The 16,089-nt window shown below is 36.5% G+C and overlaps 1 protein-coding gene and 1 non-coding gene across 4 annotated transcripts; both read left to right on the top strand.

Annotated features, from left to right (window-relative positions):
• The first annotated feature begins 4,195 nt into the window (after positions 1-4,195).
• Positions 4,196-15,665, top strand: LOC132700429 (zinc finger RNA-binding protein). 3 transcript variants are annotated; one of them, XM_060667743.1, is made up of 16 exons: positions 4,243-4,307; positions 4,634-4,961; positions 6,585-6,711; positions 7,580-7,826; positions 9,407-9,608; positions 9,661-9,730; positions 9,794-9,915; positions 9,969-10,151; positions 10,414-10,575; positions 10,630-10,904; positions 11,328-11,632; positions 13,277-13,368; positions 14,147-14,242; positions 14,304-14,558; positions 15,190-15,292; positions 15,342-15,665. In XM_060667743.1, the coding sequence occupies exons 1-16, from the start codon at positions 4,258-4,260 to the stop codon at positions 15,407-15,409; spliced, it is 2,685 nt and encodes an 894-aa protein (XP_060523726.1). In that variant the 5' UTR covers positions 4,243-4,257; the 3' UTR covers positions 15,410-15,665. The 3 variants fall into 3 exon arrangements, with proteins under 3 accessions (XP_060523724.1, XP_060523726.1, XP_060523725.1); XM_060667741.1 differs by having other exon boundaries at positions 4,196-4,307; positions 9,661-9,915; XM_060667742.1 differs by having other exon boundaries at positions 7,607-7,826; positions 9,661-9,915.
• LOC132701632 (small nucleolar RNA SNORA79) lies at positions 10,204-10,333 on the top strand. The gene has a single exon (XR_009618798.1). It is a non-coding gene; the product is annotated as a small nucleolar RNA SNORA79 (small nucleolar RNA).
• Positions 15,666-16,089: the final 424 nt, after the last annotated feature.

Here is a 16,089-nt window from a genome sequence, read left to right as displayed (position 1 = left end):
ATAGAAGCAATTTAGAAATGCTTTAATATACAGGGTTTTCTAGTTAACATACTTGGCTTACTTATCGATGAAAGTAAGAAAAGTATTGTATAACTTCAACTTTTTTGGTATTTTTTGTAGGATCATGGCATTAATTAATTTTATTAATTCATTCATTAAAGTTTTGTTCCACTTCTTATTACAAAGCCCACCGGAACTCTTTAAGATATTTGTGCGCTAAGATTTTTTCGCAAGTTTAAGACATTTGTTTTTTGCTTTGCACACATGACCCTGACCGCCAAAATTAGCAAATCGACGTTAATAATAGCAACGTTGCCTTAACCTGACGCTAAACCGACGAGGTGGATTTTAAAAGCAACCGATGGATTTTGTCTCACAGACGAACAAAAAGCGTTCCGAATTTCACAGCAAGTGGCGAAACTCAGACACAAAAACGACTAATTATCTTTCCTCATTGTCGATGAACGATTCTCAGGCGAATGTTTCGCGTTTTGCCAAGATGAGTATTGCGCAAAACGTCGTTTTGGAATGGAACGAAATTGTTTCATCATTTCTCAAGGCGATATACTTACAAATTTAAATTACTGCAATTTTATCACCTTAATGGTATGATTAAGTCGGCGTAAATAGGTAGGTGTATCTACCTATTTCATGGAGCCGATGATCTCGCGACTGAAGATCTGTCGCTCTTTGCTTGCTTACCTAGTTTCCGATATATTTCAAAAATTGTTGCTCGAGATGGCTCGTAATATTCTAAACAATGAATCTAACTCATATTTTAATAAATATGTCATTTACCAAATGGCGTTATGAATTAGTCACTTTAGCTCTATGCTTAACTTTGCTTTGTCGCTGTATCTACCACTCATCAGTACCTTAGTAAGCATAGAATGTGTACCGTGTGTATAATGTATATTGAGTATCTAATTTAGTATTATAGAAAACGAAAAATGGGTAAAATAAGTCGGGCGTAATTTCGTCAGAGTGCCTAACTTCATTTGTTTTCAGAAATAATTTTCTTGATTAAGAAAACTTGAAAAGACTTGGAAATTTTTCTATTGTTTTTTCTATGTTAAGGAACTCCCGTTATTAAACAATGCAAATTCGTCAAAAATGCTTTTTTTTTTATTTTAATTTAATTTTTCCACCTAGCATTTGTCTGCAGGATTTAAATTGCGTATTTGTAACACATTATTTTTCTCAGTTTTATTCAAGAAAACTACGGATAAGGAATTAGCAACATTTTAGAAAGATAGGCGGCGTAGACGAATAGGAATCAAAGTAGTTTTTAGAGTTCAGGTTGACCCAAAATGCAAGTTAATACTACAAATACTACAAAATCTACTTTCGTATTTGTTAAAATTCTAATTTTTCGTCATCTACAGAGTGCATTGATAGGGTATTTTTAACGAATCACCTATATTTGAGTAGACCTTGGCCAATGATTAGATAGACTTATATCTACATAGCAAAAACGCATTCAGTATTTGATGTTATTGAGAGTGTAAACCACAAATAAATTTTTGCTATATTAAAATAGTAATATATACATATAACAGCAAGTTTGATACACGCCACTTGAGTCACAAGTGACCGACTTGACTAAATCTACCGTAAACATCCGATCGTTAAAAACCTGTTATTAAATTACTGGAAATGTCCGAAGTGGTTGAGACCATGAGTGATAGAGTGACTATTTTAGAGTAGAGAGTAGAAAAGCATTTTTTAAAACAATTTTACATATTACTATTAAATAATGATAGATAACACTCTACATTTGTTATTTCAAACATTTTAATCGAATTTGACTAGTCAATTAAGAAGTGGTTAATTGACGGTCAATTGGCCAGTTCCAACCCTCAACAACAAATAAAAATTATAAAAAGTTCAAACCTGACCAAAAAATAAAGATAAGCAACGGATAAGATGTTTTTGTTTTCTTCGTCAGTTGACTCAAATATCTTCTTATTTCAGAATCCCCCTTCAATTTCATTTGAATGAATGTCCGAATATTTCATCAGATTTCTATTTCATCGGTCAACGATGGATTCGCACGGAGGCCGGAGAAGAGAAAGGAATAATCGCCCCATGTGGGTCAACACGATCTCATCGAGAAGACTCTTCCGGACACTGGTATAACATAACACTTTTCGGGCAATCAGCGGCGGAGATTTTCGTTCTTATGTATTTTTTTCAATCATTTGATAATCGCCAAAGTTAAAAATTTTGCGTCCTACTTAGTACACTATGCTAGTTTATGTTTGGAATTGGTCGGCTATCGTGTGATCATACTTTTTTGTAGGATGCCGTCTGCTAATTTGTGGAAGGGAACCGCTGAGAATACCTAGTGTGGGAAACTTCTCAAAATGATATTGGCAAAGTTCCTATTTATCTACTACAGAGAAACCAAGTTTAATGTTTTATTTTTTGTAGTCATCTCTAAGTGTTTGACTATTGTTTCAAACCGTTTCCACAAAGTAGCATAACACTTTCTTTCTAAGGATATGTAAAAACAATTGGAAAATCGTTTTTGGCCAATAAAAGAATTTATATTACAAATAGAGTAATTACTATTGCTTCCAAAATCTTAGCAAAGAATTTTTAAATAATATACCATTTTTCTATGATAACTCGAACTATTCCAGACTTTTTACCACATATACCACATATCTATATACTGGTTTAACCTTTTAATAGCGTAATCATAATGTCAGCAATGGTTTTTACGAAAAAAAATTGGTTGCCAATTGTATTCCAATATTCAATATGGTACCCAAGTTCCTAGTCACTGACGCATTTCACTATCACGATTACAGCAAAAATTGTTGCTCAGCGCGGATGTAAATTGTTTCTTCAACAAATAACTCGCTTTCTATACCTGCCTAATAGATATTCGAAGATCGATGGGATCTTCATCTCAGAATTCCTAATTTACTTATTGGCGCTTGTGTTCGATATTACGAAAAATCGCACCTCTTCAAATTCACCTTCTCCACCAAATGTCGTAACAAAACGCGGTTTTATTCTCGGTTTACAAAAAAAATATATTGAAATAACGGGAAAATTTATGCCCGAATTTTAAAGACGGTGAAAGCTGATCCCTGACCTCGATCAATTTGGATAAAATTCAAAATGCGCGCAAATAAAGTGAAATCAAATAAGATGAAATAAACAACACTGGCATGTTATAACAGGGATAACAAGGAAGGAATTGTTAAAAGTAAATCTAATAATAACTAATTAAGCGTTTATTAAACCAATATAAAAAAAACATTAGGTTTGTTTTGTGTTATTCCGGCCTTCCGTTGCGACCTAATCCCAAGTAATTAGTCACTTATTCACTTATTCTATGAGACTTTCATTCACCACACAAGATGTGTCTCTAACATCTAGAATTTTCGGAGATATCTAAATGAATCTTGGAATATCACACCAAATAAGCAGCAGCATTTGGGAGAAAATTGCGCACGCAGGACGTCCTAACGAAGAAGAATATTGGGCTTACTTATTACTTTACTCTATCGATTTTTTGTAGTCAGTAGCATTCAAAAAGTCATAAAAAATTACTAAAATTTGTTATTAATTCCAAGACTACATTTCCGAATTAAAAAAACTTTTACAAAATTTTGGCGCGTTAAAAAAATAATTGCTGGTTTTACAAAATCACCTGTGTGACGATGGACCAGCAAGCAGTAGACATTATAGTTAATTTAATTGGGTTGAATATGGTACGAAATTGCCTTCATAAATTCATATACGTAATAAAACTTTCACTGCTCCAGGTGCATCCGATAAACGCGTCAAAGGTGTGGCTTAATGCGTTCAGATGTGGTTCAAATTGTCTGAGAAAAAAATGGGTTGGTAAATTCAAGAGCAGTATAGATACTTATAATTAATTACCTCCCTGATATCATTTTTTGGACTTATTAATTAATAATATTAAATGAATGCTATTTTGTATGTTATGCCCTCAATTTTTTATTTAACTCTACCTAGCAATCATAATTTTTTTTCCAATATTTTAATTACTCAAAGTTCCTTTGGATTACTTTTTTTTCAAGAAGAATTTGAAGTTTCATATTTACTATAGAAATTAGGGTTATTGAGTTATTCTTGAGGACTTGTCCTGCCACTCTAATTTTGGCGGTAAATTTCAAATGTATCCATGTCGTCACATCCGGATATAGACTTGCGAGTTTTGCCGAATGAAGGCGCCCCTTTGCAGGCAAGTTGTCAGTGATTGTGTATGTGTATAACATGGCTACGAATAATTATTTTGGTTTTACACACGGAGGCACCCAATACAGGTACGTAAATCGAGTGTTATTGGATTTATAAAAAAATGCTCTAGTATTTGGGCGCATTTAACAAGTTAAGCCACAGTCGTGAATGTTGGCATGCCAAATTTGTTTTCACCGATTAACCGGCGTCCTTGATACAAGGCGCCGGCATTTTGTGTATTGCGATCGATACGTCGCGTCCTCCATTAAGGCTGCGCGGTTCTGCTGAGCTTTTTGGCGATTTTGTATCGCGAAAAGCGTAGTTTTTAATAGCGTTCGATTCGATTAACGTTGGTTGGAGTGAAATTGCACAAACTGCAGTTTATAGGGGCATTTTTCCCGTCGGTTTTTAGCGCGACCGCAACCCAGGCAGCATACCAGGCCGGCCAGGCGGGATATGCAGTAGCGGCAGCCCCGGCAACAGCCGCAGCGGCCACATACGGTACTCAAAGGGCAGCAGCGGGCTACGACACGGCCTATCAGGCGGCCGCGGCCACTCAAGGAACTTATGCTGCCGTTGGTACTGGGGCAACGCCGGCATACGAATACGGTTACGGGCAAACCGCGGCTGCAGGTTACACAGGGGGCTACGATCAAACGGCTGCGGCTGCTGCAAAGCCTGCCACTTACGCCGCTACTTACGCCACACAAAGGGCCGCTGGGCAACAAGCTCAAGCTGCTGTAAGTTTTTATTTCCCTGTTTCTTGGTGCAAGATGCACAGTTCATCCAAAATGGCGTTTTATGGTGAATTAACCTCACAAGTTCTTAAACTGCTTTTGATTGTTCAGTAGATACAGATCAGTAACTACCAAATAAGTTTATAGGACACAACTAACTAAAAAAAATAGATCACCCCAAGGAGCAGGTTTTAAATTTCTCATGCCTCAGGGTCGTGCATTTCTCTAATCCAGACCATCACAGACAGTACGGACTAGTTAATAGTATAGTTGTAAACTTAAATAATTATTTATGATTACAAAGAAAAGGTTTTTTGGTGGTAGAAAGATAAAAATTTCAACAATTGACTTTTAATTGACATGTGGGGCACACCTTTGATTTGGAATAATGCATAAGATGCAGGACATAGTCAAAATGCTATGCAAATAATAATTTTGATAGGTTTAATACTGACAGCGATACAATACATTAAGGTTCATTATACAGGGTGTTAATTAAGTACTTGATTCTGCTTGATTCTTTAGATACAGGGCATCCAAAAAAACTATTTTATTTGGTTTTTTTGATTATATTTTTGTTCAGTAACGTGGCAAGTATAGGGAATGATGACGAGAAACTGAAATATTAATTTAGTTTTTTCTATAACCTTTGGATAAAAATTTTGATGTTTGATCATTTCTGAATTTTTGAAAAATAAGCGAAAAAATTTATCTTTTATTGATTCATCGGGTAACAAACTTAGTTCATTTACAAGAGTAAGACTAAAATAGTTAATAACATATATAACTGCTACAAGTAATCACATCCTACTCAAAATATGCATTCATTTGCCTTAACATTGATTGACGAATTCTTTCGAATATACCTAGCATCTGATTGATAATTAATTTTGTTAGTTAGCGATTTTAAGTGACCCCACAGAAAATCATCTAAAGGATTCCAGTCTGGGATCTGTTGTTACTCTTAGCGTAGTTATCTTTCAGAAATTGATGTGAAACCACAAATACTGACAGTGTACAAATACTGAGAGTACCTTTTGTATGTAAAATTGAATACAGAATAGGCCCGCCTAGTGAAAAAAGTTGTTGTTTATTAAATTCAGGAACAACAGCATCTATGGCACTCTCAATCATTAAAGAAAAAATTAAGTTAATATTTCAGTTTATCTTCAGCAATTATCTCGAGTTTGGTCTAATTGCCATTGCTATTGTATCTGAGGAACCTGTTTATATGAATTTTTTATCCTAAAATTAGTCAAAAATTCAGCCTTTATAGTTTGTACAAGTGTTTAATTAACACTCTGTATAATAGAAATGGGCCTATGTAAAATGTGAATTAACCCTTACAATTAAATATTGCTTAAAATGATATTGCAGTTGACGGAGTGATTGGCAAGGAGAATTACATGACTCAGTTTCCTATACAGGGTTATGTTCAGACACCTTGCAAAATAAGAAGGACGTATCCTTTGACTTTGAATGTGCCTGTCTATGAGACGCTTCAAATGATAGATCCATACATTTCATTATCTGTGTTAAATACCAATCTGCCATCAAAATATATATAACTTCATATTATCATTCATTAACCAAATAATCCAGATTTTTTTTGTGTTCATGTTTTAGACAGCAGCAGCAAAGCCACCTCAGTACACGGCTGCCTATCAACCCAACGCTACAGGTTACCAGGCCACTTACGCCCAGCCAGCTGTGCAAACTACAATAGCAGCGCAACCTACTACCCAGGCGAAGCGTAAGTTTCCAATTTTTAAATGTCAGATACTAAGTAGCGTTTATATATAAAAAAAATATGAATATGTATGAAAATCATAATTTCTCTAAAATAATAACTCAGTAAGCTAAGGTAATAAAGTGGGTAATTGATTAAATAGTCTGTAGGACTACCAATTACTGTTTCTAAAATTAAATTTGATATATCTGTTTGTATTATTTGGTATACTCAAGTTTTTAAGTTGATTAAATTAAATTTAATTAATATAATTTACAAATATTCTGGATTCGTTCTTTGTCAGTTGTTGACAAATTGAATTTGCTGACGTTTCATCAATCATCGTGTTGGCTTGTTTACAGCTTAACTGAAACAACAATTCAATAAGGAGAGTAAATTGAAAATATTGCAATATTGAAATTTTATTTGCCGATAAATCTCGTAACAAGCAGCCATACATCGAAAAATGTACATAATATCGTCGGAACCAATCGGCGGTATTTAACCAGCCATCGCTCTGAGTTGCGACCCGATAAAATGCCGCATATCGGGTCCGCATAGTGTGAAAAATTCTCGTAGCATTTCATATATGTTGCTAGTTTTCTAACATTGAAAACTCTACTTGTCTTAGTCGAGTAACAAAACTGCCTAAATAAATAGTTTTCTGATTCTCAGTATATACTTTTGAAATATAAAAATGTTAAAAAAGGTTTCTATCAAACTTCGCCATCAAAATAAACTTTGTTTACCTGCTAGATTGAGTTTACTTATTGATTTATTTAATAAGTTCTTTTTAGAATGTAGAAGTATAATGGAAACTCTAGAATTCTGAATGAAACTTTATACTCCCATTTGGTGTATGTTGTCGAGCGTTACTCCTTAATTATTGTAGAAGCTAACTCGAGCACCACGTATTCAGGATACGACGCGGCCCTATATTCGGCCGCAACAATGTACGTCGCGCAGCAGCAACAGCAGCAAACCGCTGCGGTAGCGGCCGCGGCTGCCGCCCAGCAAAAGCCAGGCGGGGGCGGCGGCTGGCAGGGTTACAAGAAAGGCGGTCTGGGGGCGAAAAACATGCGTGCCAAGGCACCTCCCAAGCCTCAGCAATTGCATTACTGCGACGTTTGCAAAATAAGGTAAGCGCGTTCTGTAGTGTCCGATAATTTAAACAACCTTCACTTAGGAGATATTTAAAGAATTTTTGTTAGAGCTACCAATTTTTCCAGATATGAACCAGTTAATGCTAATAACAAAAACTGTGCATTATGTATTCGCTGTAGGTATTAACTGTGATTGAAAAATGTCCAATGGTTTTGAAAATACTAATTTTTAAAATTAAGATGGTATGGTATGGTATAGTCAGTCTTAATATTCATTGTGTTGGACCCTCACGAATAAAAGAACTATGTTATCACCTGTTGTTATTTGGTAAAGCCAAAAAGGAGTTGTTTGTAAAATGGGATTTAACTACCGCAAAATAAACAAAAGGCAAGTAGTAATGAAATCACACAGTTTACGCACTTGAAATGAAAAGATATAGATTCGACAAAAGATCCATAATTTACCTTGATGAAACATGGTTCGATATACACAACACTGTATCTAAAGGATGGGATGATTAAACCCAAAACTGTCAGACGAAAGCACATTTAAACAAAGGAGAACGCATCACCATAATGCATGCTCGGTCAGAAGACGGATTTGTCACAAACTGTTTGCTTCAAAGAATATTAAAGTTTATAGCTTGGATTATCATGGGGATTCAAATCCCAAACTTTTTGAAAATTGGTTTCAAAACTTATCTTTTAAATAAATATTCTCAATAACAGTATTATTGTGATGGATAAACAAAGCTACTGTAGCCGTCTGCTAGCAAAGCATCAGCCTCATCAAGTTCTAAAACTGAAATTCGGGAATATTTGTTAGAAAATGATATTTAGTTTGAATTCAGTTACAAAAAAGCGTAACTTTTGAAAGTTCTAAATTCATATGCAATTAAAAAGCAGTATGCATGGGATAATTTGGATGAACAGGCTGGGCATACTGTTTTACATCTTCCTCCATATCATAACATTGAAGGTCAGAGCAGAAAATGTTACTTCTACTTTAAGTCCCAGTGTTATAAATTTGATAAAAAATGTAATTAATAACATACCAAGTGAGAGCTGGAAAAATTCAGTAGAGCATATTATAAAAATCGAGTACTCTTACATTTCGATACAAAACAACATAAATCCTATTATAATGACGATTCTGTGAAACAGAATTAGATTTAGACATAATAATGAATAAAAATATAATTATGTAACTTTGTATTTATTGTATAAACTCAAATAAAAAAAAATTATTACTAAAACTTTTGAGAGTCCATCCTATGTTCTGTCCTTTAGTACCTATCGGACCCGAGTTTTATTGCCGTCAGCACTTAATGGCGGGCAAAAACCAGCAGAATGAAGATTGAGACAGACTATAGTGAAATTTTACTTATATTGAAAGTGACCAGGATCAATAGTAATTTTTATTGCCAACGTAAAATGGGCAGCGTAGGTTTTACCAATAAAATTATAGATAGAGACAAATTAATTTATTAATAAAATTTTGTCCGCATGACGTCAATTAAAACATTTGGACCAAGCTACCAATTTGTCACCCCTTTGTATACTGCCCGTCTGTCTATTTTTTCTGAAAATAAAAAGTAAAAATTTGATTGAAACAGTTGCGCGGGTCCCCAAACCTACCGCGAGCATTTAGAAGGCCAGAAGCACAAGAAAAGAGAGGCGGCCACTAAAATGGCCGCCTCTGTAGCGGTCACCAGTCAAAACAGGTCTGGCAATTCACTGCGTTGTCAGTTGTGTGATGTTACCTGTACTGGAAACGACGCTTACGCAGCTCATATCCGCGGCGCCAAGCACCAAAAAGTAAACCGTTTTTACCGGTGTTTCATAATTTTGTAAGTCATTTGTTTATTAGGTTGTTTTGTTACATACAAAATTGGGCAAACCAATACCGCCTCAAGAACCCGAAGTCATCGGAGGTGGACGTAAGTCTGTCGCTTCGGCGCCTAAAATCAACTTTGTTCAATCGGGTGGTTTGGGTGTTCCAGCTGCCCAAACTCAGGGTAATGGCGATGCTATCAAAGAAGAAGAACAGGATGAAGTGCCTGAGCCTGATATTCAGCCTGTTGGTCAGGATTATATTGAGGAAATTAAGAGTGAGGATGGCAAAGTATGACGCGGTTTTGGCTCATTTTAACTCTGATTTATAAAACTTTTTTTTAGGTTATCAGTTTTAATTGTAAATTATGCGAGTGTCGATTTAATGACCCTAATGCAAAAGAAATGCACATGAAGGGTCGCAGGCACAGGTTGCAATATAAGAAGAAGGTCAATCCAGACTTGATTGTGGATGTAAAGCCATCTCTGAGGCAAAGAAAGATTCAGGAGGAGAAGATGAGAAGAGCGGTGAGTTCATTGCCACTTTAATCAAATACAACCGACGGATTGAATGCTTAAATGACAACAGTTCCTTTTGTTAAACAATGCTCGTTTATCAAGATTTTAGGGTTGTCATTACATAATTTGAGTTCTTCACCCCTGAAGGTTTAGAGTTGTTAAACTTTGGGGTTTTGCTAATTCACACATTTATTTCTTTCTTAAAATAGTTCTAGTTAGCGCGAGCTTAATTCTTAATTACAAAAACTGCAATTAATCGTTTTTATGACAGGCCATGCGTGAGGAATTTTGGGCCCGTCGCCACTTTAACATGGATGAGGAAGAGTCAATGTACTGGGAAGACCGCAGGCGCTATGAGGAGTACATGGAAATGATGGGCCGTGGAAACATGCCCTTTCCAAGAGGCAGGCCTTTCCCAGGCGGCGCACCTCCCGTAAGTCCTTTTTCCTGCTGTAATTCGGTTTTCATAATTCTTTTTTCATTTCAGTTTTTCCAAGGTGGTCCGGTACGTCGTGCTGAATCTAGCGACGACCGTCATGTAATGGCCAAACACAGCGAGATATACCCAAAAGAGGAGGAGCTGCAGGCTATACAGCGTATAGTTTCACATACAGAACGCGCACTCAAACAGGTCTCTGATCAATTGGCTGAAGTGTCTAAAACCAAAGATGAGAAGTCGGCCGAAGAACAGAGTGGGACCGCCGACGCCTCCAAACCTGGTGATCAGCAGCAGCAGAAAGAAGATGGCAGAGATAATCAGCTGTAAGTTATTCCAAGTAGAGACCAATGGATATCTGCCTGATACTGGTTGATCTGTTCGTGTGATAACAGACCATTCATCAACAGGCAAACAACAAAATCGGATTTTTTCGCAGATTTATCGATATTATCTTGATAGATAAATCTGTAGCCCAATTTTCTGTACAGTAAATGCATGCTGTTAGTTTTTTTCTGTGCGCAAATAACTTAAAATTACTTACAAGTAGTTGGTGTGAACTACTCTCATTAGAATTTGTTAATAATGATGTACAGTTGATTTAAAGGGTGGTATTTTATGTTTCTTAGTCCGCGGCAAAGTTTATTTCAGTCTGAATCCTTTTAGGTTTTATGAATTGCTCCTTTTGGGAGATGCTTTAGTGATCTGCTAAATCTGCTGAAGTTGACGAGGAAGTTGCCTCTTTTCAGGTTCTCCTTTCAACAAGACAAAGACGCGAACCGTATACTTAAGGGAGTAATGCGGGTTGGGCATTTGGCGAAAGGCCTGTTGCTTCGCGGCGACTGTCAAGTCGAACTAGTGGTGTTGTGTGCCGACAAACCCACTTTGACCCTGCTAAGGAAGGTTATTGAGCTGCTGCCGCCTTCTCTGAAGCAGGTGGCCCCCGAATCGAATTATCAGGTAACCCTGAACGCAGCAGAGGCCGGCTTGAGCGTTCACGCCGATGGATTGACTGTGCTGGTACAGCTCACCAGCCCCGTAATGAGGGAACAAGGTTAGTGGGGTCGGTAAAGGATAACTTATTAACAATGGATGAAACTGAAAGTGCCGGGCAGTACCGCAGGGTTTAAGCTGGTTGAAGACAGTAGTTTTTTTTATAATAATTTTCAAAGTGAAGTTAAATTGGGGTGGGTTAATGTGCGTTAATTAGCAGTATATGCGGGTCCCTGTATATCGATGTATTGTGAACGTCTGATAGGGAGGACATCCCCCTAGATGATACATGATAAAATTTGGGGTCTAATTTTTAAAGTGATATGTGCAGTTTTCAATGACATGAAACAATGTTTTTTTTTAATTCTAGAAAGTCTAGTCTTTTTCTAGTTGTAATCTGCATGGTATTTTACAAATTGACTTGGTTATTGAGTGAACAAAGCTGAGAAATTTTAGCAAAACATGTTCTAATATTTTGTATATTTGAAGTAATGTGTTGACATACAACCAGACTTAAAATTAGGAACTAAGAGTGTCCATTTCTAGTGAATTCTTAAAGGCTATGTACCTTCATACCACTGGTTTTTAAATTCAAATGTGAGACAGTTCCTTTAATTTATGTTTGGCCGCATTAGTATTAGTTTTTGTATTTAGGATCACAGGTCTGCACATTAAATCAACATTCTACTGCTTTTACTTTTAAACGTACGACTATATTTTAGTCGGTTGCTATGTAGAGCGATTATTATTTATTGTGATGGAGATTTGGGCTTCCTTGATTCCTCTCAGCCAAGCAACAGTGTATAAATAACATGCATTCTTACATATGATTTGCAATGTTTTTATAATATTCCTTTCTATTCCTTGTTGCTTAGTATTTTACCTGAAGGTACACTTCTTCCATTTCATTGGGTATTTTTTGTTTTGCCTTCTCCTTATGTTTATTTGCTTTTATCCTTTTCCTGCGTTTTAACCTTCATAGAAAAGGAACTGTAATTATTTGATGTTAATTTCTTGTTTCGGCTCTAATCTCAGAGCGACTTTGTAACTTGTATACATTTGATATACAGGGATACATTTCTAGAACTAGTTTGCGCTTGTTTAACAAAGTAATCCTAATTTTTAGCCTGTCGACGCTGCAATACAATATAATAGAAAAATATTTGTATACTTATGTTGCGTAATGTATTTTACTGTTCATATATTCATGTAATTGTAACTTGTTTTTCAGAACAGATAGACAGCTTAAACCTTGAATCACTTATAAATATTGGACTTTTCTTCTAGGCCGAAGAGATATGTCGCAATAATCGAAGAAAACTACAGCAGACGGAACAATAATTGTTGTTTAAAGTTATTGTTTAGTTTGTGCGGTGAAAAGCGAACGGGCGGTTAGCGATTCCGCGGCCGACCCCCCCCCCCCTTCCTTTAAGGGTGGCGTGTCGGGCGCGCTCGCCATCCGGTTTGTTTACTTTTATAGTAGTAGCAGTCCAATACTTATCTACAAGTACTGTGCCTCTATGAGGTGACATATTTTTAGACGTCCAAAGGCTACGGTGGTGTGGGATAAGGATTTTTGACCATCCGTCTCGTCCGCTATAGCGCCGCTTCCTTTTTGTGTTAATAGGTTATCTATTGTAGTTTTAAAAAAAGGAAGCCACGTTCCGGGCATGATGGTCAAACACCCTTTTTTTTCATGTCTTAGAAGCTGCGAGCGGCGGGTCGGACCGGGATGTGCTATCCAGGGGCAAGTGTCTCCAGGCGCTGGCAGCGCTCAGACATACCAAATGGTTCCAGGTTTGTGTTTTCCACTCTCACACCTTTGAGAAATTGTTATATTGTTGCCGACTAAAGAATGATAATTCAACAAAATTTTATTACCGGGAAAAGACTCTATCATACCTGTACCCATGAAAAGATTGATTTGTTGATGTGGGTTTTTTGTGGTATCTTAATGGGAATCGAAGCTGAATGCACTTCCCTTACTCTTGGTTTTTGTTACCTTCTAAAGCTGAAAATGCAGTTGTAATTAGTTGCTTCTATTCCCTTTGTTAATTTTGCTCGGTCGCGTTTTGTTTAGAATTTGTTTATTTCGTTAATTAAATTTTTTCTGCAGTTTTTCGTTTTTAAAAGAAAAAGAAAAATTTCACATCACAATCATCAGAATATAGATTTTAAACTGTACAAGTTTCCACGCATTAATTTCAAAAGATCGTAATGTCGCGGTTTTATCAAAAGGTTGTTTGTTAGTAGATGGTCCTCCATCTGACCTACTGAGTTCTAGTAAAAAAAAATTTTAACCAATAAGTGGTAGTGAAAGAAAAATTTTGTTTACCTAATATGAAACTCATTAAAACCATGTATATAGTTGATTAATTTGAAATTAACAAAATATATTACCTGAAAAGAGGGTTTTAGAAATATATGAGCGTTGAATCCTCCAAACATTACAACCTTTTGATACCATCCATTGCACGGTGTCTCATTTGTTTGCCCTATTGTGGAAACTTTGTTAACAATGTTTGGTGCAATCATTGAATGGTTGAGTAATGTGTAAACTTCAATGAACTTTTAGGCTAGAGCTTTAGGACTGCACTCGTGTGTCATCATTATCCGAATCTTGAGGGACCTCTGCCAGCGTGTTCCGACTTGGTCTCCTCTGAGTGCATGGGTTAGTGCATCGTTGAGGATTCCCTTTATTGTTGGTGTATTTTACTGGTTCCTTTTTTCAGGCCATGGAATTGCTAGCAGAAAAAGTAATCTCGTCAGTACCGGGCCAGGTACAATTGTCGCCTGGCGATGCACTTCGTCGCGTAATGGAGGCTGTGGCCAGCGGATTGCTCTTGCCCGGAGGTCCCGGATTGGGCGATCCCTGTGAGAAAGATAGTCCCGACGCTGCTGCCGCCCTCACCGCGCAACAGAGAGAAGATTTGACATGTTCCGCGCAGTATGCCCTTAGATTGATTGCGTTTAGACAAATTTTCAAGGTGACTTGGATTTAACCTTCTTCTTTTTTAGCGTTTTGTAAAGCCACTTTTACCTTTTTACATGTTTGTATCCAGTTTCGGCCGGCGATTGGTTTTAAATCATCTATCCATCTCATTGGTGGTCTTCCCCCAGGTGTTCAAAATTCACATGTCTCCAGCCGGAACTGATTTTTGCCATTTGTTAGTTTCTCACGTGGCAACATGTTCTGAGTATTCCCATTTCAGTCTTAGGGCTTTGTGCACTACTTCGGTTACCCTTGTTCTTTGTCTTATCCATGTAATTGTTGTCTTATCTTTAAGATAGATAGTCCCAGCATTGCTCTTTCCATTGCATGTGGTGTGACTCTTAGAATGTTCATGTTCTTCTTTGTGATGGTCCATGTTTGTGCTGCTTATGTAAGTATTGGCAAGATCGATACGTCACAAACTTCAGTTTTTAGTTGTAGTTGAATTTGTTTGTTGAAGGCTGCCCAAGCTAGTGTTTGCCTTCTTTTTATTTCTTACGTTTGGATATCTCCTTTAAGGATTTTTTGGCCCAGGTGACTCTTTCTTTTTCGTTGTTGTCAATATTTGTGACATTTTCTTCAGTGTACATTAATCATTAATCAGATTGTTATCTCACATTTTAAAGGTTCTTGGTATGGATCCTTTGCCCGCGCCGCAGAAAGGCTTCCGCCGGGACAGGTCAGCCCGCAAACGACGTCGTTCAGGTGGGGAACAAGAAGGATCTGAGAGTAAGTGCCTCAAACTTGTTATAAACTTCGATGCTAAGTTCTCTTTTAGGTGATACAGGCAAAATGGTAAAGACAGAGGGAGGTGCTCCAACGACAGAAGCTGCCCAAGTCAAGTGAATCTAGTTATAGGTTTTTGGATATTTAACTAATAAACTAATGATTATTTTATTACTTTTAAATATTTAAGTAATTTGGATGTATAGGAATTATAATTTGTGACTGTAAATTTCACAAGTATTGCAATTTGTAGTAATCGTCTAGTTAAATAGAAGTGATTCAAAATCATATTCCAGTATATATTTACTGTTGGGTACGACATTCACTTTTGATTCCTGGTGATGATTTCTATCAAATAAAACATGTGTTTTTCTGGTGTTCTGTTTCATTCGTTTGGTAGATTTGAGCAATATTCTGAAAAGGTTCAAATGACTTGATTTCTTGATTCCAATTTTATCAAACATTGGGTGAATTGGTAAGTAACAATATTTAGTAAATTAGGAAAACAAGTGAGCCTAAGAAAAAATACACAACTAGGTAAATGCCAAATTTATAAAAAAAGAAACATCCTCTGAAAAAGATGGAAGTTGCTGAAAAACATTCAAACTGAAATAGTTCTACACAAACTTCTCAGAAATTGGAAAAAACTTTGCTTCAAAAATTAATCCCCATATAATTCAACGGTTAAGAGAAGAAGAATGTAAGGATTTAATCTACCTTGCGCTGACAGACTTAATAGAAATTTAGGAAACCCTAAAGAAGTAAAGAACGATTTGACACTAGTTTTTGATGTCATTGGA

This window comes from Cylas formicarius, unplaced genomic scaffold, assembly GCF_029955315.1.
Source record: "Cylas formicarius isolate icCylForm1 unplaced genomic scaffold, icCylForm1.1 PGA_scaffold_4__25_contigs__length_36172078, whole genome shotgun sequence".
Taxonomy (NCBI): Eukaryota; Metazoa; Arthropoda; class Insecta; order Coleoptera; family Brentidae; genus Cylas; species Cylas formicarius.
The sequence above is the reverse complement of the archived record's forward strand: the minus strand, read 5'-3'. Positions and strand labels throughout refer to the sequence as shown.